A 24,486-nucleotide genomic window follows, 5' to 3' on the forward strand; every position below is an offset into this window, starting at 1 on the left:
AAAGGTTTTAAGTAAATTTACGATTTTGTGTTGGGCTGCATTCACAGCCATCCTGGGCCCCAGCCCCTGCAGGATGGACACCCCTGCAATATGTCTTGCCAAAAATTGCCCCAGGGACCTTCAACTTCACCTTCTTCATTAAATTTGAATCTTCTGTAAGCTAGATAGTCTTCCCCTCTGGTGCTCAGAGAACTAGGGGAGAGAGAGGCGACCTAGGAGGTTTGAAAGGCGTAGAGACTAGACTTCTGGGACGGGTTCTGAGACGCAGGGGGATTAGGCATCCAGGTACAGCATGTTATTAAGAATTTATATGAAGATCTAAATATTTTTTTCTTTGGCACATTGTTCCGGGAAGCTGCGGTGGGAATTTCTGGAGAGTTCGCTTAAAATAAAAAGGTTTTTAAAAACCCCACTAACTTATATTCGGCCACTTGCCACTCCCATCTTCCCAAGTCCACAGACGACTACACAGCACTGCAGACTCTGCGCTACAAGTGAGTTTTCCCGCCCCTTCTTGCCAAAAGGAGTACGGCCGGGCCTCGCTGGGGCGTGGCCTGGGAGGTGGAGTCTAGACTCAAACTCCAGGCCCCGCCCACCCACCCTCAGCCCCACGCGCCCTTTCCGCCCGCCAGAGGTCGCAGGCTCCGCGAGCAGGTTTCTCTTTTGGAGAATTTCCGTCCTGTCCAACTCCTGCTTCTCGCGAGAGACAGCGCGAAGCCTGCCGGGAGGGATGCGCAGCGGTCCGTAGGTTTGCCCAAGATGGCAGCCCTGGAGGAGGAATTCACGTTGTCTGCGGTACCCTTGGGTACCGGGCCTGATGGACTCCTAGGAGTGGAGCACAGCGACAAAACGGACCAGTTTTTAGTAACAGACAGCGGCAGGACCGTCATCCTTTATAAGGTGAGGGCGATAGGATTGGAGCGCCCCGCTGCCGTCTCGCCCGTTGCTGAGCGCGGAGCCGGACCATTGGGTTTTTCACAGCTTCAGGAAAAGATCCTCGAGCGAGTTTGGCGGAAAGCCGGCTTTGCTTCTCCAGAACGCTGAAAGAAGCCTAGAATTTGATTTGGTCGTTTTCCCTGAGAGAGAGGCATATTTCCGAGTTGCGGGCTGCAGAGCGTCTAAGTGCACGTGGATTCCAAGACTCGGAAAGGAAAGGGAAGGAAACCTGTGCTTTTGCTGCCCATCTCCCGGAGATGGCCTTGCTAAGATCCCCTGCTGGGGTCTCTGTCACCCTGTCTGCCCGCTGAAGGGTTTGTACGGAAATTGGTTGGGTAGGAAAGGATGACCGACTTGGTGGGAACTGGTTAGTCCCTGTGTCCATACACTTCCCTTGGGGAAAAGTTTTGTGGCTTTTTTGTTTTGTTTTGTTTTTGCTTTATTAGTACCTTGATGGGAAGTTTGATTATGAATATTCTGTTGCCAACTAAGTAAACGGTGTAAATGTTGGAATTGAGTCCCGGGAAATCTATACGCCCCGCCCCCTTTTCATCCTAATGCCTGAAGGCACTCCTTTCATGCAGCTTTACTTTTTAGTGGTCGGGTGGTAGTTATTTTTTTCTGGGCTGCTGAATATAGTTTTATGTCTCTTTCAGAAGCTTGATAATCTACTTTGCACTTTTGGGAACAGGTTGCAAACAGTTCCCAGTACTATTTGTTTTGAGTCTTCTGATGACAACGTTGGTTTCTACCCGGGCTGTCAAGTGGACTTAAAATTTTGCAATTCCTGCATAAGAATGGAGTGGCTGATTGGGATTGGTATGATCCCGTGCCTACTTCATTTCCCATGCCCCTTTCAAAGGCACAATGCGATCATTTTTTTAATGTGCTATTTATATTTTTACATATTTTTAATTGTGGTAAAATGCACATAATGTAAAATTTACTATCTTAAACCATCTATTTAAAGCGTGCAGTTCAGGATGTTAAGTACGTCCACCTTGTTGGGCAGCCAATCACCACCATCCATGTCCAGAACTCTTTTCATCTTGCAGAACTGTCACTTTGTACCATTAAACGATGCCCCCCACCCCCATTTCCCCAGCTCCTGGCAGCCACCATTCTACTCTCTCTTAAGTGGAATCAAACTATTTGTCTTTTCGTGACTGCTTTTTTTTTTAATTTGGGAAATTTGTTGAATACCATCTTTTTTTCATGGTAAAGACTGGTTTATTGGTGTCAGTTAGTACAAGTCAATAAATATTGATCCCCAAAGAAGAACTCAGTTATTAATCAGCTTACTGGTCGATAGAAAGTTGAATGAAACTGAACCAACTGATTGCTCCTGCTTCTTGGGAAGCGAAGCCGTAGCCAGCTGATGTATGGCATACGCTATTCCACCAACTGTATGCATGGGAGGGCGTCAGCTACCCTACCCTTTAAATTCCCTGGAATTCCATTATCTTCCTAAAATAGCTTTTGTTTCTCTGGAACTTTGTTTCCACACTGCCTGTGTGAAGCAGCGCTTGTGGTCCTCTGGGCAGTTGACAGAGAGCCAGCAGGTTCTGCACATGTTGGCTCAGTTACTGAAAACTGTCACCTTTAATTGTAAATTTAATTGCTTTTATAGTCAGAAGTTGACTTTTTGAATATTGTATGTATTTTACTAGGTTTCTGATCAGAAGCCCTTGGGGAGCTGGTCAGTGAAACAAGGTCAAATTATAACATGTCCAGCTGTGTGCAACTTTCAAACTGGAGAGTATATTGTTGTACATGATAACAAGGTGAGTTTTAAAACTTTTATATATATTTAACACAAGTGAAATGCTCATTTATTAACTTAGTGTTTATTACATGTAAATGGAAATTGGAATACTTTTTTGACTTTTTATGTTTTAATTTAAGGTTTTGAGATTATGGACTAATGAAGATGTAAACCTGGATAAAGTATTTAAAGCTACAGTAAGTCTTTGAATTTTCCAACATTTATTAGCTTACTGGTGAGATGGAATAATTTACACCATAGTAGGTTATTTATTTTAGTGCCTCTGTGAAAGTGAGCATAAAGCTTATATTTTTTCACTCTAGTAATCTTATAGTATATCTCGGTAACACATCTCAGTTCATGAGTTAAGGTGAGTAAATAAACTTTAGTATCCCATGGATTAATGCTTCAATCATTCCTGCATGGTAAATTTGTAGTTGTCTCCATGAGTTTAGATGTTTGTGTTGTGTCCCTTGTGAGAACAACTTCACTGTGCCTTTCTTCAAATAGGGAAAACAAACCCTGCAAAGTTCATGCATTTTACATTTTAAGAGTGGCACATAATGCATTAAAAAAGATCCCTGACTGACTAATTGCCTTTTTTACTGATGACCTAAAGCATGTTAATTAACTTCTTCTTACTTATAAAATGAGGATCTCAAATTAGGTTAATCTAGAAAATTCCAGTTCAAATGTCTAACTCTAAATATAATTGGCACATTTTAGAAGTGGCTTATAATAGAGCTGATTCAGATGTAATGGCGATTGGTGCCTGCACCCTTGAATCATCTAGCCTGCTAAGTGTGCTATTACCTGCCACCCGTCTCTTCATTTCCCTTGCAGTAACTAGGTCCTGAATTTTATACAGTGGAGTTAACTTCTTTTGGGGGCTTGCAGGCTATAGTTGTAATTATGGCATTAGTCCTTAACACCAGAATCACTTAATGATGCCATTAGTGGCTTTATTTGTACCACTCCCCACCTCCAGTTTTGGTTGTAGTCTAACCTCCAGTAATCACAGTGGAAAGATAAACTAAAGATGAATAAAAGTGATTACTTATGGGGGAGAGCATGGGATAGCGTAGACAGAATAGGAGCAAAAGTTAGATTTCTCTATGTGTTATATGTTGTAGGTTTGACTTTGAAACCATACGTAGTTATAAAACAGTTGAATCAAGACGAAAACAAATCAGTCCTTAAAAATAAGCCTTCTCTAAAAGCCTTTATTCTATTAGGTGGTAATTGGTTTAGAATAAAAATTAAAATATTCTTATATTCTTGTAGTTGTCAGCTGACGTATACAGGGTGCATTCAATACAAGGGACAGAACCTTTGGTGTTATTCAAGGAAGGTGCGGTTCGTGGTTTAGAGGCCTTGCTTGCAGAGCCCCAGCAGAAAATTGAAACTATTATCTCTGAAGAAGAAGTAATTAAGTAAGTTCTAATACTTGTAAGTGGATTTTTACCAAAATGAAAATGCACTTTGCATGTTTTTTATAACACTGATTGCATTTTGGACCCTGGCTGGTTTGGTTCACGTGTCTTAAGCTCAGTGGATTGAGCTCCAGCCTGTGAACCAAAGAGTCTCCAATTTGATTCCTGGTCAGGGCCCATGCCTGGGTTGCAAGCCAACCAAATGTTTATCTGGTGTTTCCCTCCCTCTCTCCCTCCCTTCCCCTCTCTCTGAATAAATAAATCTTTTTTTTTTTAAGTCATTTGGTTATAAACATCATAAAAGACTAATTGAACACCGTTTATAAGACCTCGGCCAAAATAACACCCCTCAAAACCTCGGGTGATAAATGATTGAGGAAACTATAGGATCATATGAGTCTTCTTCTAATGAAAGAGGCCTGAATAGTCAGTTATGTGAAGATGAAGTGAGTAATCCCAAAACAAAAAAATGTTTGTTTCTGTCTTTTTGCCCTGGCTGCCTTAGTCAGAACCCTTACCCCTGAGGAAATGTGCGGCTCACTTTTGGTGAAACGGTAGTGTTTTGAGCCCTCTGCTTTCCCAAATCCTGGAATAAAACCAGGAAAATGACTCACCGCGATGATGGAAGGAAATTTCATGATTTCCTATCTCTTCAGTCCCCATTATTTTACCACATTTTCTATTAAATTTACTTGCTGCCTCTCCAGGTCCACCTGAATCAAACTAAATTTCTAAAAGTCAAAGCAAAAACTCGTACTTAGTGAACAATGTGGACAGTGACCAGTTACATCTTGGATCTAAACTGTGAGCAGCTGGGAAAAAAGATGGAGGATCTGGGTTCTAGTAGCCATTTTATCAGAAGCTGGCTGTGCCACCTTGGTTGTAGCCCTTTCCCCTCCGTGCCTCCTCGCAGTTCCCACAGTCACTTTAGGAAGGCAGTTGAGAGGCTCCAGTAAGTTTGGGAAACACTACCAACTGTCATACCCCACCCCCCTTGGAAACTTTGCAAATCACATTATTGTCTTTAAGAGTCTGGGAAGTTCAGCAACTGGCATTTAATCCAGAGATGCATCTGACAGAGAAATACCTACTAATTCCCTATGGCATATACAGGGTGGGGCAAATGTGGGTTTACAGTTGTTCATATGAAAAATAATACATTTAATAATAGAATAAGCTTTGTTTCGCATACTCACAACTGTAAACCTACGTTTGCCCCACCCTGTATTTTGGAACACTGAATTAGGTGCTCTCTGATATCTTCCTGGCTCTAAATATATATATGTAATAAATGATACTCTCTTAAATTTAGATGGATGGTATGTTTCTCTCAACTGGTGATCTGACATTTTATACTTTTTATTTTTTTAGGTGGACGAAGATTTTTATGGTGTTTAGGCATCCTGTTTTAATCTTCATTACTGAAAGAGTAAGTGATTACTCTTAACTCCTGGACCATGGTGGATGACATTTTAAAATCACATTATTTTTAAAACTAAAATTGGACATTAGTATTTCTCTAGTTCGTTAAAATGAAAATATCATATACTTAAATGTATATATTATATACTTAAAATGTATGTGTTTTACTTAATAAAATAACCTTTTTTGCAGCATGGAAATTACTTTGCTTATGTACAAATGTTTAACTCACGTGTCTTAAGCAAATACACACTCTTAATTGGACAAGAAGAAAAATCCATTATACAGAGTTTTGCTGCATCTATGGATCGGAAATTCATCTCCTTGGTGTCATTAAGTAAGTATTTTTCTTTAAATTTACAGTGATTGTAAGTGGAGGACTACTACAGGGTAGTATTTGTTTCTGCAGTTTTCTGTCGTGGCACTTCCCTTTGCGTGCTTCTTTACAAGCATCTGTGCCTTCATGTTTTGCACTTGCCGTGTCTGGTTATGCTTAAGTCACTGGTTCTCTGCAGATAACTTTTGTTTCTTCTTTTGTTTTTCTAAGATTTTATTTATTTATTTTTAGAGAGGGGAAGAGAGGGTGAGAAACATCAGTGTGCAGTTGCCTCTTGCACACACCCCCACTGGGCATGTGCCCTGACTGGGAATCGAACCAGCAACCTTTTGGTTCGCAGGCTGGCACTCATTCCACTGAGCCACACCAACCAGGACAGATAACTTTTGTTTCTTAAAATTTATCATAGGTGGTAAATAATACAATGCTAACAAAAAAGGAAAAATCACCTTTAATCTTTATCATAGTAAGACGAGGCTCTTTGATTTCATAATTAGCGAACCATAAAATACCTAAGGTTGTTATTGAATGGCCCCCTCCATTCCTTTTCCCAGTCTTAAGATTTAGTGTGCTCTTCTTTGAACAGTGATGGAAACAGGTGGGTAAAAGGAAATCAGCAAAGCAATCTTGGTCTAAGCCAGTCAATGTTTTACAGATTTCTTTAATGTCTTGAAGTTTATCTCTATATAATGGTCTAAAGTATAACCCCAGTCTTATGCCTAGGGGAAGAAAATGCCTTTGCGATATCCTCTCCCCCCAACCCTTTTTGGCTTCTCTTTGAGAAGGTTGTGGGAAGAAAAAAATAAGAGCAGATCTTCATGGAGTTTTCCAATGTGCAGATGTTTGTAACGGCTATTTAGAAACATGTTCCCACCATTTATCATATCTACAGGGTCACTGGAGTCTGCTTGATGCCTTTGCTTGACAGGGACTGGTTTCCTTAAAGTTTAACCTAGGGGACATATTTATTGTTAAATAGAAGTTTGCAAGTTATATTTTAGCTTAGTGAACATTAAAATAGGGAATCTGAATCAAAGGGTCATAAAATCTTCCTGTAACATTCCCGGAACCACATGGAATTGCCAAAATTGAGTTGACCCACAAAAACCAGCAATCTCATATGGTTATTCAGGGTGATGGAATAACAAGAAATATAATGTATAGACCAGAATGCTAATTATTTCTGATGAGAGAGAGATACAGCCTTTCGGTGACTGGATTGTCTGTATCCCTGATAGTCCCCTCTCATATTTCATTACACTATTTACAGTTTATTTCTTGGCTATTATGACATTTCTTAGGTAGGCTTTTATTAATGATACTCCTCCCTCAATTTTGAACTTAAATAGTATCTTTTTTAAGTGAAAACATAAAGCAGTATGATTGTTAACATTTGTTTGTTTTTTTGGTTGGATCTTGTATCAAATTGAGAAACTTATAAACAATCTAGTACATACATTTAAGTATAACAGATACAGAACTGCTGTTATCCAGTAGTGAACAGAAGTACTTGTTTTCAACAGGCTCTGATGGGTGTGTATACGAAACCTTAATACCAATGCATCCGAGCGACCCAGAAAACAGTCAAAATCAGAAGGCTGTTAGTTCACTGTTGCTCAAGACTGTAGTGTCTGGAAATGCCCGACGTGGCGTTGCGCTCACCGTCCTGGATCAAGACCACGTAGCTGTCCTGGGACCACCACTGCCAGCTTCTCGGGGTAACTGAAATCCAATCAATACGAAGTCCTTTGAGCTTCTCCTTCAAAATGTACCTCTTAGTCTCTCTTTTTCCCCATGTATGTATTACCCCCCTAGTTATTCTTTTTTAGCTTCCTAGTTCTTCTTGAATAAGTCTTTGATTTCATCTTGCATTCATTAATCTTTGTAAAACATTTCCTTATATCACTACTTTTCTCGTGACTAATGTCTGCAAGAAGTAAAAACTGCAGATATCCATGCAGCCCACAAGCAATTGAGACATTGGTACGCCTTGCCCTAGGGCATTCAATTCGTGGCTTGGCAACATTTCCACAGAACGGCAATCCACTGGACTTAGCGTGAAATTTGGGGACTGCTAGTATGCTTTTTTTGTCTCTGTCACTTCAGAGCAGGATTCCCATCATCACCTCACCCCCAGACACCCCTCCACACACACAGACTTGTAGTCTCCCATGAAAGACCGTTGTTCCTGGCCAGTGCAAGAGTGGATCTCTCAGCCTGCATTATAAATCTCAGAGTCTGTTGTCTACCGTGCATGTCTCCTCACATTCTAGGCCCCATCCACCTTTTCCAGGCTTCTCTAACTTAAGAGCATGAACCCTCTGCTTTATTCAGGCCACGCTCCCTTTTGATTACAAACTTAATGTGCCCATTCTTACCTGTATACTTTGTTCTTCTGTTTCTCTTATATATAGGAGCTAACAGTGATAGCATAGCTGTGTGCCAGGCATTTTACTTAGATCATCTCATTGTTTTGTGTTATGTCCTCCAACAAACCTATGAGAGAAACTACAGCTGTCATCCCTATTTTACAAGTCGGGAAAATAAGGTGTTAGGTAACCAAGTAGCGAACTAGGATTCCACCCAAGCAGGTTGACTCTAGTATGCCATGTACCTTACCCCTCTTAAGTCCTGACTCCTAACCATTTCACCATGCTGTGCTTCCCTCTGTCAACCCCCATCCGTCCTCTTTCTGGTTCTCGATCTACCAGCAGAAAACCCAGTAACCACTGTGAGAGTTTTACCTTACTGAGATACTCCGTATTATGCAGAGATATCGGAGAGATCTTTCCATATCACCATATTATTATTTTATTATTATTACTAAGACTTTATTTTTTTAGAGCAGTTGAAGGTTCACAGCAAAATTGAGGGGTAAGTCCACAGATATCCCATATATGCCCTACCCCCACAGGTGTCCGTTTCTTGTCGTGAGTTCTAATTCCTTTGAGTTTCTGTGGCATTCACTATTGTCATTGCTCATTTTTATATTTAATAAAGCAAGACGTATATGTTTAACTGTGACTCACCCCTTGCCTTTCCATAAGGCATCATATATTTATTTATTCTTGGGACTTCTGAATCTCTTTTTACAGAATGCCTCTCCATATGGAACACAAAATTTCAAACACTACAGATTTCAAAAGAATTACCACAAGGTACCAGTGGTCAAGTAAGTTTTTGCACTTGGGGATTTTTTCAAATTTAGTTATTTTTGTGCCTAATAAAGGAAGAGACCTCTTTGATCTAAATGTTTTGACAGGTTTTTTGCTTTGTTTTGTTTTGTTGATTTTGAGAGTACATTTATTAAAGCTGGGGACAGTGAAACAAGGAAGGGGTTAGGATAGAAGAAGCAACAGGAGAGAGTCTAGGCGGGGCTGCTTTGGCTCTCTAAAAATGTTATAGGAAAGAAATGAGCCTATGCAGGGCTGCTTTGGCTCACTGGAAAGGCAGAGACAAGAGGGCCTTGGAGACAGGATCAGGGGTAGCCCAGTAGCCGCTCCCATTTGCTCTTCTGGTTGCAAGTCTCGAGGGGTCCCTTAGAGTTCAGGAGATACACGCCTGAGAATGTAGAAAGGTGTGGGTGTGCTACCAGGAGGGAGAGTGCTGGCAGTTTTTGATTAAAATAAAAAGTATATTTTTACTCGAAAGATTATATTTAATTTGGTTGGTTGTTTCCTTATGTAAGACTACATTATAGCTAGTTAAATTAGTCTTTCAGGTTACATGTTCAACATTTTCAAGAAATTACATAAGAACACATAAAGAATTAACACTTAAACAGACTAGACTATAAACTTCCCAAGGCAGGGTCCCTTGTCTGGTTGGTTCTCCATTGTGTCATCACTGACTAGCAAAGGTGCACAGTGAGTGTTGGTTTTGTAAATAAGTGTTCATATACAAATATGTAACTCAAGGTCACAGGACTACTGATAATTGTAAAGGAATAAGAAGATGACATTTCTCAGCGTACAATTTAATTCTAATTTATTTAAACAAGTAGTTTTTTTTAAGATTTTATGTATTTTTAGAGAGGGGGGAAGGGTGGGAGAAAGGGGGGGAGTGAAACATCAATGTATGGTTGCCTCTAGCACACCCTGCACTGCAACCCAGGCATGTGCCCTGACAGGGAGTCAGACCATGGACGCTTTGGTTTGCAGGCCCACACTTAATCCACTGAACTACGCAAGCCAGGGCTACACAAACAATTTTAACAAAATTAACCACTCACAGTTTCACTGCTTTGACAAACTTAGTTTTGGTTTCCATATTCCCTTGAGCTTTTTATTGCTATACCTGTTTTATTTTTACAATTTTATAGTTGGAATCTTTAGATTCTGTTAAACTCTACCTTTTTAATTTAATACATCATGATAGTGTGCTCTTGTTACAGTAGCCTTGTTAATTATCATGTTAATAGATGTGTATTAGTGACCACGTTAATTTTAGACAAAGTATATATTGATCAGATTTTTGTGAGTTAAGGGTGTTTTAAATTATGTTTCATTCAAATGTGGGCAAAAATAAGAGCTATGTAAACCTATCAAATTAATAAATTGTACATGAGATTATTCTAGAAAGTGGCTTAACTTGGTGATGGCCTTTTATTTTATATTAAGATTGCTTACATGCCAAGTTATTGTTATAAGTTATATGGCTTTGTTGAATCAGATCATAGAAGAGAAAAAATGATTATATCTTTGGTAACTTTTTTTTTTTTTTGGTAGCTCTGGTATTACGGAGACAATCTGTTTCTGCTACATGGGAAATTTTTATCTGTGATTCCATACAAGTGTGAAGTATCATCATTAGCTGGTGCTCTCGGAAAACTCAAGCATAGTCAAGATCCAGGTAGGAACTTACTAGTTTGTTTTATTAATATAAACCATTTCATTAACTTCTAGTTTGATATGTAGATTTATACAACCATCAATTTACAGAGCCTGTTCTTAATGTTGAAATTTGCTGCCGCTTGTTGAGATTTTCTTGGCTCAGGTATCTACCTTGGGAACAGTCCATCCACTTCGCAGGTATTGCCACGGGCTAAAGAGCCACGCTGTGGTTTTGAACACCAGAGTGTGTCTGACTTTGGGGTAATGAGAGAGTCCTGGTTTACCAACCGTCTCCTCCATCTAGTTCAGTGTTGCTGGGCACATAGCCTTTTACTGTATCATGACTTACTGCCCTGGGGTTATCAGTAGAATTAAATGGACTTTAAAGCCTCACCTGAATAGTGCATAGTGGTTGTTTTTGTTTTTCATTCATTGGTTGGGAAAATACCATAGATCAGAGAAATCTGGAAATCATGTGTTTTCTGTTTTCTTAGGCACTCACACCGTGCCTCATTTTGTAAACTGGGAAACCTCCCAGGGATATGGACTCGGATCCCAGAACTCAGAGTCATCAAAGAGAGTTGTAAGTTTGGTGGCTGAAATACAAATGTTAGTGCAAATATTATAAAACGAAAAAAGGCTGAACTGTTTCAACAATTCATATCTGTACAACTCTTACAGCTTTGATCTTAATGACAGGGCAGTTTAAATCTTTTTATTGAATTTATTAGGGTGACATTGGTTAATAAAATTATGTAGGTTTCAGGTATACAATTCTATCACACATCCTCTGTATATCGTATTGTGTGTTCACAACCCCAAGTCAAGTCTCCATCCAAAAAAAGTCTCCATCCATCACCATTTATCCCCCCTTTACACTCTTCTACCTCCTCCCACCCCACTGCCCCCTTTGCTCTGGTAATCACCACACTGTTATGTTTCTATGAGGTTTGGGGGGGGTTTTTTGTTTTTGTTTTCATTTTTGTTTTTTGCTTAATCCCTTCACCTTTTCACCCAGCCACCCATCCCCCTCCCCTCTGGCAGCTCTCAGTCTGTTTCTATTTTGTTCATTAATAAATCTTGAACTCAGTAACCTGACAGCCTTTATCCAAAAATGACATGCTTATCCCAGTAGTTAATTTTTACAGACATGTTTTTAGGTAAGATTCAAGTGTCAAAACAGGCAAATTTACAATTAGTAATAATATCTTCCTGAGTATAAAGATTTTATTTTGTATTTAAAAAACAGTAAGTAAGGCCCTGACTGGGTAGCCTAGTTGGTTAGAGCAAGGGTCCCCAACTCCCAGGCCACACACTGGTACCACGGCCTGTTGGGTCCCAAGGGAAGCTTGCCTGAGCTCTGCCTCCTGTGCCCCTTCCCCCATATGACAAGGTTGTGGGTTCAATCCCCAGTCAGGGCACATGTAAGAGTCAACCAACACATACACTCTCTCTCTTGCTGTCTCTCAAATCAATAAATAAGATTAAAAAAAAAAAAGACTTCGCCCTGGCTGGTGTGGCTTAGTTTATTGGAGAGTCATCTCATAAACCAGAAGGTTGCAGGTTCAATTCCCAGTCAAGGCACAGCCCTAGGTTGCAGGTTTGGTCCCCAGTCAGGGCACATTTGAGAGGCATCTGATCAATGTTTCTCTGTCTCTCTCTCTCTCTTTCTCTCTCTCTCTCTCTCTCTCTCTTCCTCCCTCCCTCCCTCCCTCTCTCTCTCCTCTCTCTAAAATCAGTAAGGAAGTCCTTGTGTGAGGATTAAAAAAAAAAAAAGACTCAAATGCAAATAAATAAAATAAGAAAACAAACAAAACTTTAAAAGTATTAAAGATATTTAAGTTAAAAAGAGAAATAAACCCACTTTTCACTATAACACAATAAACTATTACAAAAAGTTGATGATTAGAATGTAAGTTTGCTAGTCTCTTTCTAAATGTATTATGTTCTTCTAAATGTATACTGGAACTTTTGTATTGTTTTAAGATCCTAAGCAGTTTACTTAATTACAGTTAAGAAGAAGGAAAATGGAAGTGAGTATACAGCCAGAGGTTCCAGCATCCAAACAACTTTTATCAATTATAAAGGTATATTTTAAAATATTAGAAATGAGAAAAATTAACTGAAGTGAAAGAAATCCTATTTACTTTTCATTCTATCTTATTTTTATGATCATTTTTGTAGTTCTAGCAAACATTTGAACATCTTAAGGTTGTCAGAGTAATCCCGTACTTTCGCTTACTTGCCTCACTAAGCATTTTTTGTGATGGTGGTGCCCTCACCAATATCTTGTTCAGCTTTGCATTGAATGTGTTTGTAATTTAGCCTCTTAAATATTTGATTTCTAAACCCTTGGATCGTTGTTCTTTTTTTTTAACTAGCCATTTGTCTTTCTGCAGCAAATTGTAATATCAACTCCATTTTCAAGTAATGCATGACTGCTGCTAGTGACTTTAAAAAAAGGTTGCCCTAACTGGGGTGACTCAGTGGTTGGGCATCAGCCCACAAAGCAGAAGGTCACTGGCTCGATTCCTGGTCAGGGCATATGGCTGGGTCGCAGGCTGAGTCCCCCGCTGGGGCATGTACAAGAGGCAGCCGGTTGATGTTTCTCTCTTACATCAATGTTTCTCTACCTTTCTTTCCCCTCCCTTTAAAAATAAATAAATAAAATCTTTTTTTTTTTTAATGTTGAGCTAGGACACTTTTAAGTTCAGAGTGACACTTATTAAGGTACCAGACTGAAATCTTTACATCTTCCCTTTCAGAAAGATTCAGAAAAACACATTGAAGTAGAACTACGTAAATTTTTGGCTCTTAAGCGGACACCTGACTTTCATACTATTATTGGGGAGATAGTAATAGGACTTCTGGGAAGATGTAAAACAGAACCATCATTTTATCCCCGAAACACTCTGATGCAGCTTGTCCAAATGCATGTGCTTTCTTACAGGTAAATGTTTGTGCGCCAATCTTTACATGCATAACTGTTTTTACCTTGTTTTTACTGTTTGATTCTCATACTCTGAAAAAGCTTATAAATTATTTGCAATTGAGATTATTCTTAGTATGTAAAGATGGTACACGTTTTCTTAGCTTGTGCCCTGGCTTGATGGAGGTTGCCTTAGAAAGGGCGGACGTGCAGATGTTACAGCTCTGCCTGCAGCAGTTCCCCGACATTCCTGAAGCAGTCACCTGTGCTTGTTTAAAGGTTTTCCTGAGGTAAGGTACAAGCCGGTGGTCCTTTTTCCTTCACTGAACTTTTTTTTTAATATATTTATTGATTATGCTATTACAGTTGTCCTATTTTCCCCCCTTCACTCCCCTCCATCCTGCACACCCCCTCCCACCCACACAGCCGCTTTAGTTCATGTCCATGGGTCATGCATATAAATTCTTTGGCCTCTACATTTCCTATACTATTCTTACCCTCCCCCTATTTTCTACCTACCATTTATGCTACTTGTTCTCTGTACCTTTCCCCCTCTCTCCTCCCACTGCTGATAACCCTCCATGTGATCTCCATTTCTGTGGTTCTGTTCCTATTCTAGTTGTTTGCTTAGTTTGCTTTTGTTTTTGTTTTAGGTGTGGTTCTTAATAACTGTGAGTTTGCTGTCATTTTACTGTTCACATTTTTTATCTTCTTTTTCTTAGATAAATCCCTTTAACATTTCATATAATAAGGGCTTGGTGATGATGAACTCCTTGAACTTGACCTTATCTGAGAAGCACTTTATCTGCCCTTCCATTCTAAATGAAAGCTTTGCTGGATAGAGTAATCTTGGACATAGGTCCTTGGCTTTCATGACTTGGAATACTTCTTTCCAGCCCCTTCTTGCCTGTAAGGTCTCTTGAGAAATCAGCTGACAGTCTTATGGGCACTCCTTTGTAGGTAACTGTGACCTTTTCTCTTGCTGCTTCTAAGATTTTCTCCTTGTGTTTAATCTTGGATAATGTAATTATGATGTGCCTTGGTGTATTCCTCCTTGGGTCCAGCTTCTTTGGGACTCTCTGAGCTTCCTGGACTTCCTGGAAGTCTGTTTCCTTTGCCAGATTGGGGAAGTTCTCCTTCATTATTCGTTCAAATAAGTTTTCAATTTTTTGCTCTTCCTCTTCTTCTGGCACCCCTATAACTCAGCTGTTGGAACATTTAAAGATGTCCTGGAGGTTCTTAAGCCTCTCCTCATTTTTCCAAATTCTTGTTTCTTCATTCTTTTCTGGTTGGATGTTTCTTTCTTCCTTCTGGCCCACACCATTAATTTGAGTTCCAGTTTCCTTCCCATCACTGTTGGTTCCCTATACATTTTCCTTTGTTTCACTTAGCATAGCCTTCATTTTTTCATCTAATTTGTGACCAAATTCAACCAATTCTGTGAGCATCTGATTACCAGTGTTTTGAACTGTGCATCTGATAGGTTGGCTATCTGCTCGCTGCTTAGTTGAATTATTTCTGGGGCTTTGATCTGTTCTTTCATTTGGGCTTTTTTTGGTGGGTTTTTTTTTTTTGGTCTTGGCGCACCTGTTACGTAAAGGGGCGGAGCCTTAGGTGTTCACAGGGGTTGGGTAAGGCTGGTTGCTGCACTGTGACGCTGTATGTGAGGGAGGGATGTCCAATAGGGAACAATGGAGCTTGCTCTGCTCTCTGCCAGTTTTCAGTCACTTCCTCCGCTATCCACAATCAAATTGGGCCCTTCTGGTGCTGATTCCCGGGTGGGTGGGCTTGTGCTCACTCTAGGCCCCTGTGGGTCTCTCCAACGAGCTCTCCTGTGAGGCTGGGAGTTTGTCCCACTGCTGCCTCAACCCCCACAAGTGTTTTTAATCAGAGGTTTGAGGCTTTATTTCCCCGAGCTGGAACTCTGTGGTGCACGGTCTGTCACCTGGTCCACCAGCTGCTGCCTTGCTGACCAGCTGCAGCCTGGCCTGTCCCGCTCCACAACCTGCCACCTCGCTGGGTCCGCCAGCCATTGCCTTGCTGCAAGTCCTTTCCGCCCCGGCTGCCCGTCTCCACCCCTCCTGCTGGTCTGGATGAATGTTTCTTCTTTATCTCCTTGGTTGTCGGACTTCCATGCAGTTCGATTTTCTGTCAATTCTGGTTGTTTTTTGTTTTTAAATTGTTGTTGTCCTTTTGGTTGTGCGAGGAGGTGCAGTGTGTCTACCTACGCCTCCATCTTGGCCAGAAGTCCCTTCACTGAACTTTTAATCCTGTATGTTATTTGATTTCTAAAACTTTCAACCCTTAGGAAATGAAAATTTTTCCAGTAAGTTCAAAGAGTAATGAGACTTTCTTGCTTTAATTAACATGATAGCATTGGTGATAACACTCTTCAAGAGACAAGTATCAATATGGAGTCAGTTTCTGACTGTAGTGATGCTGTACATGACGAGAAAATGGAAGCACAAACTGAAATTCTCCAAAATGGCTTCAATCCTGAAGAAGATAACTGTGATAACTGTGAGAGAGCATTAAAGCCTCAGGACACAGTGGAGGAGACCACTTCGTGCCCTGTGATACCAAAACGAGCAGCTCTGCTGTATCCTTCGAAACATCTTCCTGGTATCGTCTCTTTCTGGGGTGCAGAGTCAAATGCCAAGCAACAACTGAAGAGTAGGGTTTTTTCTTTTCAATTTTTTTTTCAGTTTCTGCTTGAAAATGGATTGCATTCAATGGTATGTTAAAACAACTTAGTTAAACCTGTTTTCTTTATTTTTTAATAGCTTTTTATTTTAAAGATTTTATTTATTTTTAGAGAAAGGGGAAGGAAGGGAGAAAGAGAGGAAGAGTAACATTGATGTGCAAGAGATACCTCGATCAGTTGCCTCTCATGAACCTCCAGCTGGGGACCTGGCTGGCAACCCAGGCACGTGACCTGACTGGGAATTGAAGTGGCGACCTTTTGGTTTGCAGGCCAGCACTCAACCCACTGAGCCACACCAGCCAGGGCAACCTGTTTTCTTGTTTAAGAAGCTGTAGTGAGGTAGAACCTCTATTACTTCTAAAGTTGGTATTATGAATAAATATCAATCATTTATCATAGTGAATTATTCAGGATGATCTCTAGTGATGAGGAGGATGTTCAGAGATAGAACTGTTTTAGAAAAGTAAACCTTTCATATAAATCTTTAAAAATGATTGGGAAAGGGAATTATTCGTAATTTTAGTAGAAAAGCCTCTATTTATTGGCATAAGATTTTCCTTTATTCCTACATAGAAATGCAATTCTTCGTTCTGCATATAGTGAAACCTTTCTTCTGCCTCACTTGAAAGACATCCCAGCACAGCATATCACTGTAAGTGTTCTTACAGATGCTATAGAATTGTGTTTCCTCTTTAAGTTCTGCTGCTTTACTCTGACAGCTTTTAGGGCATTCAAAAGGTTACCTTCCTTCATGTGAATAAAAGGTTCCCCAGCTCTCATCATGAAAAATCGTCGCTAGGAGACTAGAGTGATTTTTGGGTGGCAGACCTTAGCATGTTCGTGCTGCCAAGCCTGAAGGCCAGGCTACTCCATCTAAGTTATGAATGAGTAGAAACTAAAAAGAATTGCTTAGAGAAGTAGTCTTTCTTCTCTACTTATTATTTATAAACAGAATGAGCTCCCCGAATTTATCCATTCATCACTCCCAAATCAGATGAACTCCTCATTGATGGCAGGGACTGCATTTTATTCATTTTTTGTGTCCTCAGTCAAATTCAGTAGCCTCTTAAAATTCCTTTCAGTCTCTTTGTTTTTAGCCTTATACAGAGAGAACATTTTTCTGTCAAAGTGATAAATTGTCCTTTTAATTTTCCCACCCAGCTGTTTCTGCAGTATTTGTATTTCCTTTATTTGAAGTGCAGTGAAAATGCTACTATGACTCTTCCTGGACTACACCCTCCAACCCTGAACCAGGTGAGGTAATTTTTTTACTTTCATTTGGTGCTGTTTAAAAAGTTCATATATAGTGTCAGAACCTAGAATTCAGTAACTCAGATTTCTCCTTGTCTGCTAGTACATATGAAATTTCCTCCTCATCCTTTATACAAACCACTGAGAGACTGGGAGGATCTCTCAATTTGGCAGATAGATTTTTAAAGTTACAATTCTACACTGAAGAACTTAAAATTTATCTTAAATTCCTGATTTTTTTTTTTAATTTATTTTTACAGACAGGAGAAGGGAGGGAGAAAGAAGGGGGCGGAGAGAGACATCAATGTGTGGTTGCCTCTTGTGTGCCCCCTACTGGGGACCTGGCCCGCAACCCAGGCATGTGCCCCTGACTGGGGATCAAACCAGCCACCCTTTGGTTCACAGGACAGTGCTCAGTCCCCTGAGCCACACCAGCCAGGGCTACATTTTTTGTTTTGAAAATGCCAGATTACCCTTTCTGAAGGGTTGTGACAATAGGTACTACTGCCACCAAGGTCTGAGGCTTTACTCCCTGCCAGTGAGATAAGTAACAAATGGTACTCTATTTTAATTTGCATTTTCTTTGATAATGAGAGTGGTGGACCATCTTTTCTTGCCTATTTATATTCCTTTTTGTAAAGTGCTTTGTTGGGATCTTTGTCCATTTTTCTATTGTATTTCATGTCTTTTTCATTTTGGCTTATAAAGAATTATTTGTAGATTTATTCCCAGTTTCAGCAATTAAAAAAAAAATTAAAGAATTCTTTGTATGTTAATGAAATTAGCCCTTTTCTAATCAAGTACATTATGAATACGTTTTCCTATCACTTGTCTTTTTATTCTCTTTAGTGTTATTTTTTTAATTGGTTTTTAGAGAGAGAAATACTGACCTGTCATTCCACTTGTTTATGCATTCATTGTTTGGTTCATGTATGTGCCCTAACCACGATTTAAACCCACAACCTTGGCAAATCGGGATGACTCACAAACCAATGGAGCTACCCAGCCAGGGCCTCTTTAGTGTTAGTGTTCTTTTTGCCATACATCAGTTTTTAATGCTTATGCTATCAAAATTAAACTTTTTCTTTATGGTTGCTTTGTGGCTATGTCACGCTTAATTCCCTTTCCACTCTAAAGGATAAAAATAGCCACACTGCCCTGGCTGGTGTGGCTCAGTGGACTGAACACCAGCCTGCCATCCGAAAGGTCTCCAGTTCCATTCCTTGTTGCACATGCCTGGATTTCGGGCCAGGTCCCCAGCTGGGGGCGTGCAAGAGTCAGCCAATCATTGATGTTTCTCTCCCTCCCTTCTCTAAAAATAAATAAATAAAATATTTTTTAAAAAATAGCCACACTATTTTTTCCCCTAGTACTTTCATAGTCTCCTTTTCTGCGTTTAACTCTTTAATGCATATAAAATCTGTTTTGGTGTAAGGAGTTTAATAGGGATCACCTTTTCTCCCCACCCCCCTCCTCCCCCACCAAATAGATCATTGGTTTCCTTAATGCTTTTTCATGACTGATATTTGCATAAGTTTTTGCTTCTGTTCATGGTAGCTCATCCTTCGTACCCAACACCCTGTTCTTTGGGTATAGTGTGTATTTCAGAATAGGAGAGAACTGCCAGTAATTATCAAAGAAAATATTTCAAATAAAAAAATAAATACCAACTTTCCCTTGGATTAAATATCACTGTGGCTTTTTTTTTTTGACTGATGAATATGATGAAAAAGATGTTTTATGCTTGTCAAATGACAAGTAGAAAAGCAGAAAAGAGCCTTTTTATATTGTTTAGAAATTCCCTTCTTGCAAAACCAAAATTTTCAGATTTTTGTAGTTCTTTTTTATATATAATCACAGACTTTGTAACATGAATTAACCTAAAACTGAATTTAAAATCTTAACTCTCCTTTTTCCTGTTTATCTTCAGATTATGGATTGGATATGCCTCCTTCTAGATGCTAATTTTACTGTTGTGGTAATGATACCAGAAGCAAAGAAGCTACTGTTAAGTCTTTACAAGTTTGTGAAGTCTCAGGTGTGTGATTTTTCTGTTTGTACCTAGGTATCACCTAAATTATAACTTATTCTTAATTTTTTTTTCTTGGAATAGTTATAAGTAATCATGGAGGGGCTTGTTCGTATGTAGAAATTATAGTAAAAGTTATTCTGAAATTTTTTTCTTTAGATATGCATTTGTTCCGAGCTCAACAAGATTGAAGTAAGTTTTCGTGAGCTGCAGAAATTAAATCAAGAAAAGAATAGTAGAGAATTATATTCAATTGAAGTACTGGAACTCTTCTGATATTACCAGTTCTCTTTCAAAGACATTTTATGAAGCGCTTTTAAAAGTGAGTTCTTCCTACTCATCCAGGCAAGAGATGTGTTTTGTTTGTGACTGTCTCTCAGCAACAAGACAAGAGAATTGCGTCAGTGCCTAGACCACCGCTTACTGATGCTCCTAAGTTGGACTGCAGGTTTCATGCGAACGTCTTCTAGTTTATGGACGTTGGTTAGGAGAGGTTCTGAAACTTTTAAAAAATATGTAACTGAGCGAATTTTAAGTAAATTTATTTGTGATGCTTATAAAAGTCAAGTTTCTTACCTTGTGTTTAAATAGTTATTTTAACAAAAAGTCACCATTGAAACAATGATTCTAGGGAGAACGTAGTTTTATCAGAGTCAGAAGCTGTCCCAGCTCATCTGTGCTCATGGGCGACAGCAGAGGTTAATTCCACAAGCAGGGCAGGGAGGGGTGCTCGTGCAGGCATGTGCTAGTCTTCTGCCTTTTTTTCTTACCCAGGCATTGAATAATACCTTTTCTATACGTTATCTCATATTCTATGATTAGTTGATAATTTAGGTTACAAAAACATTACTAAGTAGTAAAAAAAAAAAAAAAAGTGTGTGTGTGTAGTTTAAAAGGTTTATTGACCATAGAATTTCTCCTTTTAACTTTGGATTTAGGCCAAATGAACAGTTTTATGTGGAAGAAATAGATACTTTTGTTTCCTGAAAATAAACTCAAATTTATTTTTGTTAAAGTGAAATTACTCTTTCAGGTGATGAATTAAGTTTCCCAAAAGTAACTTGAAACACTTCTGAGCCATGAAAGTCTCTGTTGAGTAAATGTTATAAAAACCCGTTTTAACTTGAAGGGTTACAATACTTTTTTAAATTTCCTATAAGTTGTAGTGCATAAAATGTAAGTTCAAGTGTGATTCCAGAGCCCAGATTTACAGAATTTTGATTGTTTAACTTAATTTGCATTAGAGAAAAGCTTCATTTAGGTCAGGCACTCTATGTAAACTTTAGTTACAACTATGGTAGTTAACACAACATGTTCTCCCCAATCATTCTTAATCTCTTTAAACGTGAGAGAAAAGAAATACCAAAGATAACAGCATATAATTAACTTGTGCTTACTTTATATAGTGAAACCTTTTGCTCAAAATTTAAACTGAAAGTATCAATGTATTATTTCTCGGCTGAAATGAAAAATGCAGGTCTCCACAATGTATATTTCCTTTTTATAATTTTGCAGAACCATTTAAGAATTACTTGCAGAAATCCAGACATAAAATTGTGGGTTCCTAAGCTTCTTTTAAAAAAACTATGAGCTCTAGAGTAGCAGATCCTTGATGTTGTAGAGATCCATTTTATGAGGGTTAAAAGATTATTCAGGATTTTGACACTTTTTAGATTCTGGCTTGGGATTTTATTTATAAGAACCCGTAATTAAGAGACAAATCTCAGATTGATTAGTGAATTTTTTATCAAAAATAAACTTGTATTTCAGCAAAAACAAGATAAGCAACTGTAATTCAGTGGCAGTTAGTTCATACACGGACGTTTTGCTCTTCGTGACTGCTGATTGAAGCACTTGAAGGTGGCGTCAGCGGTGAAGTCTGACGTGCCTGGGCAGGGATCAAACAAGGAGAGGCCTCAGAGCAGGGAGAGGCCAGGATAGGCCCCCGTTCCCGCAAACTTTTATCTTTTTGACAGATGTTCTGTATAGGGTCCTTATAAAGTCTGTTATAAAGTTTAATGATTTTGGTTGTAAATATTATGGAAGCAAACTACTGATGCTTAAAGTAGACAATTTTAATTGCTGTTAAGCAGTAGTTGCAAATTGTTTCTAGGTTACCTATAATCTGTTACTAACTTCAGAAATTAAGGATTTTGTTAGGACATAAAGAGACTTTTTTTTTTAATCGAGATATATTCACAAGAGACTCTTACAGGCTGAGTTCCTCAAGACAAGACTGTGTCTTACCCTCTCTCTACACGAAGCACAGAACCACTGACACATAATGGTGCTCAGTAAATGATTACTCAGAAAGTTACTGAACAGTGGATCTTACCTGTCCGATTATAGAGTAATAATTCTGAGGATCTGCAGTAGTTACTTTTTCTGGGAAATAGATACCTCTCTTCGTTCACCACACGTAGGCAGTATATCGTCTGCCTCTAGACCTATTTTTGAGAACACTAAATTATATCTCAGCTCTGTTCCTGATTACATATATAATTACATCTGTGTGATAATAAAAAAGAGTTCTGTAGACTTAAGTTCTACTTCTAGGAAATAATTTCCTGCTGTGGACTTAGTGTTTTTTTTAAGGGAGGTGTGGGCTAACAGATTATCATTACTAATTAAAATGAGACATTTGCTTGCTTTTTGCCTTCCCCATTTTTGTAAATATATGGTGCTGTAACTATAGTGGAGCTTTTTCTGGATCATGTATAAAACTTTAAAACTATGATGGACTCTTTGTCCAGCTCTTTTTTAAAAATTTTAATCTTGAAAAAATGTAGAAGAAAACAGTGAATATAGCCTTATATTTTTTTCTTAAAGATTTTATTTATTTATTTTTAGAGAGTGGGGAAGGGAGGAAGAGAGCTATCGATGTGCAGGAGTTACATCTATCTGGTTGCCTCTCACACCCCCAGCTGGAGACCTGGCCCACAACCCAGTCATGTGTCCCGACTGGGAATTGAACTGGCTACCTTTCGTTTTGCAGGCCAGCACTTAATCCCCTGAGCCATACCAGCCAGGGCTGAATACCCATATATCCTTGATCTAAATTTACATATTGGTAACATTTTGTGATGTTTGTTTTGCCACTCTCTGTATTTTTCTTTTTTTCTGAATCATTTGAGAGTTATATGCGAACATCCAGATTAATCTCATAATTCAGTTTAATCCCATAAATACTTCAGTTTAATCCTCTAAAACAATATTATTTTATGTGACCATAATGCAATTATCAAATTTAGGAAGTTAATATTAATATAGTAATATTTAGAATAATTGCAGTCCTTATTCACATTTTTACAATTGTCCCAGTAATGTGTGTGTGTTTCTTTAAATCCTCACCCGAGGATATATATTTATTGGTTTTAGAGAGAGATATCGATGTGTGAGAGAATATTTAAATTACCTCCCCAGAGCCTTTTCCCCTCAAAGAAAGCGATGTACTCTTATTAAAAGGGTTTAAAATACTTGTAAATGTCTGTTAAGGTTACCTATTAGTTTTAGGTCACATACTATACTAAGACTGTTCCCTGATTAACACGGAGAGTAATTAAGTGGAATTTTACTTTTTTTGTATTAGGTGTTTAATGTATGATACATTCAGATCCTAGTTGCTATAATATTCTGTGCTCATTTCAGACTTAGACTATAAAATAATTTTGTTTTTAATTGTATTTTAATTAATAAAACAGATGTACACTTGTGTACTTACCATTCAAGCTTATGTTATGACTATATACTATGTTAGATTATATAATATTTATTGTGTGCCAGCCATTGTTCTAAATACTTTATAAATATTAATCAATTTAATACTCTTAACCCTGCTGAACAGTCCCACAAAGTAGGGTTTACTGTTGAGAAAATTGAGGCACAGACCAATAAGGTGACTTTTCCAAGTTCACATAGCTACTACTAAGCATCAGAATTTGAACCTAAGCAATCTGGCTCTAGCATTAGTGTTCGTAACCTCCTACACAGCGCTGCCTCTTAACCAGTGCCGCACTTACGCACATGGCTAGTCATTTCCATAATTTGCTGCTCGGTGTTAGGAGTATAGCTCCTAATTATCGTTTAATTTTGTGTAAAAAAACACCTGCTTCACAGTAGTCCTTCACGGGGTGTAGTTTACAGGAACACCTTGAGATAATAAATGGATTCAATGTATATAATGCTTAAAAAATTAGATGATAGATTCTGAATATGATGTGAGTGTGCAGATTTATAGAAAGCATTATTACTTTAAGACTAGCAAATTGTCTCATCAGATGGAATACCTTGGGTGGTGGCCCAAGGCATGGAATCAAGATTGAGATAGTTTGGGAAAGATAAAAATAAATTAGTCTAAGTTGAAGGATGAATGAATGAATGGAATCAAGAGAATGGGGGAAAAATTTAGTGGTGTCTATGCAGAACAATGTAGAATTAATGAACAACTTGTTGGGGGGAAAAAAAACAACAGCACAGCCCCAGTGGGGATATATAGGAGTCTACATTGTTGCCAAAAAAGAAAAAAAAAATTAGGTTTTGTTTTTTAATTCTCAACCAAGAATGTTTCTTGATTTGAGAGAGAGAGAGAAAGGGAGAAAGGAACATCAATTGGTTGCCTTCCATATGCGCCCATAATGGGGATCGAACCTGCAACCTAGGTATGTGCCGTGAGCAGCAATCGAACCCACAGCCTTTTTGTGTCCGGGATGATGCTCCATCCAACTGACCTACCCAGCCTGGGCCAAAAGGAAAAAAAAATTAATTATTTTTTCTCTTTAATTCCATAGTCACAAAGCAATTGCCTTTCGAACAAAGAGAAGTGGACAATTAAACAGTATAATAGAAATA

General features: G+C 38.7%; 1 protein-coding gene and 1 pseudogene across 2 annotated transcripts; one reads left to right on the plus strand and one right to left on the minus strand.

The window, feature by feature from the left end:
- The first annotated feature begins 729 nt into the window (after window positions 1-729).
- On the plus strand, window positions 730-23,366 carry NOL11 (nucleolar protein 11). Of its 2 annotated transcripts, XM_024573202.3 has the most exons (18): window positions 730-900; window positions 2,607-2,720; window positions 2,842-2,898; window positions 3,986-4,134; window positions 5,506-5,563; window positions 5,749-5,893; window positions 7,417-7,611; window positions 8,989-9,065; window positions 10,621-10,744; window positions 11,220-11,308; window positions 12,738-12,812; window positions 13,491-13,675; window positions 13,819-13,944; window positions 16,029-16,253; window positions 16,932-17,010; window positions 17,520-17,612; window positions 19,540-19,647; window positions 19,798-23,366. In XM_024573202.3, the coding sequence occupies exons 1-18, from the start codon at window positions 760-762 to the stop codon at window positions 19,912-19,914; spliced, it is 2,157 nt and encodes a 718-aa protein (XP_024428970.1). In that variant the 5' UTR covers window positions 730-759; the 3' UTR covers window positions 19,915-23,366. The 2 variants fall into 2 exon arrangements, with proteins under 2 accessions (XP_024428970.1, XP_045038346.1); XM_045182411.2 differs by lacking the exon at window positions 12,738-12,812.
- On the minus strand, window positions 2,219-2,510 carry LOC123477970 (cytochrome c oxidase subunit 7A2, mitochondrial pseudogene; annotated as a pseudogene).
- Window positions 23,367-24,486: the final 1,120 nt, after the last annotated feature.

Source organism: Desmodus rotundus, chromosome 9 (genome assembly GCF_022682495.2).
Source record: "Desmodus rotundus isolate HL8 chromosome 9, HLdesRot8A.1, whole genome shotgun sequence".
Lineage (NCBI taxonomy): Eukaryota > Metazoa > Chordata > Mammalia > Chiroptera > Phyllostomidae > Desmodus > Desmodus rotundus.

Excerpts from the sequence above, each read along its gene's own strand:
- NOL11 (XM_024573202.3), top strand. The coding sequence starts at position 760 with ATGGCAGCCCTGGAGGAGGAATTCACGTTGTCTGCGGTACCCTTGGGT. Across the intron at positions 11,309-12,737 it reads CAGAGTCATCAAAGAGAGTT|TTAAGAAGAAGGAAAATGGA; the intron begins GTAAGTTTGGTG and ends ACTTAATTACAG. Across the intron at positions 17,011-17,519 it reads TCCCAGCACAGCATATCACT|CTGTTTCTGCAGTATTTGTA; the intron begins GTAAGTGTTCTT and ends TTTCCCACCCAG.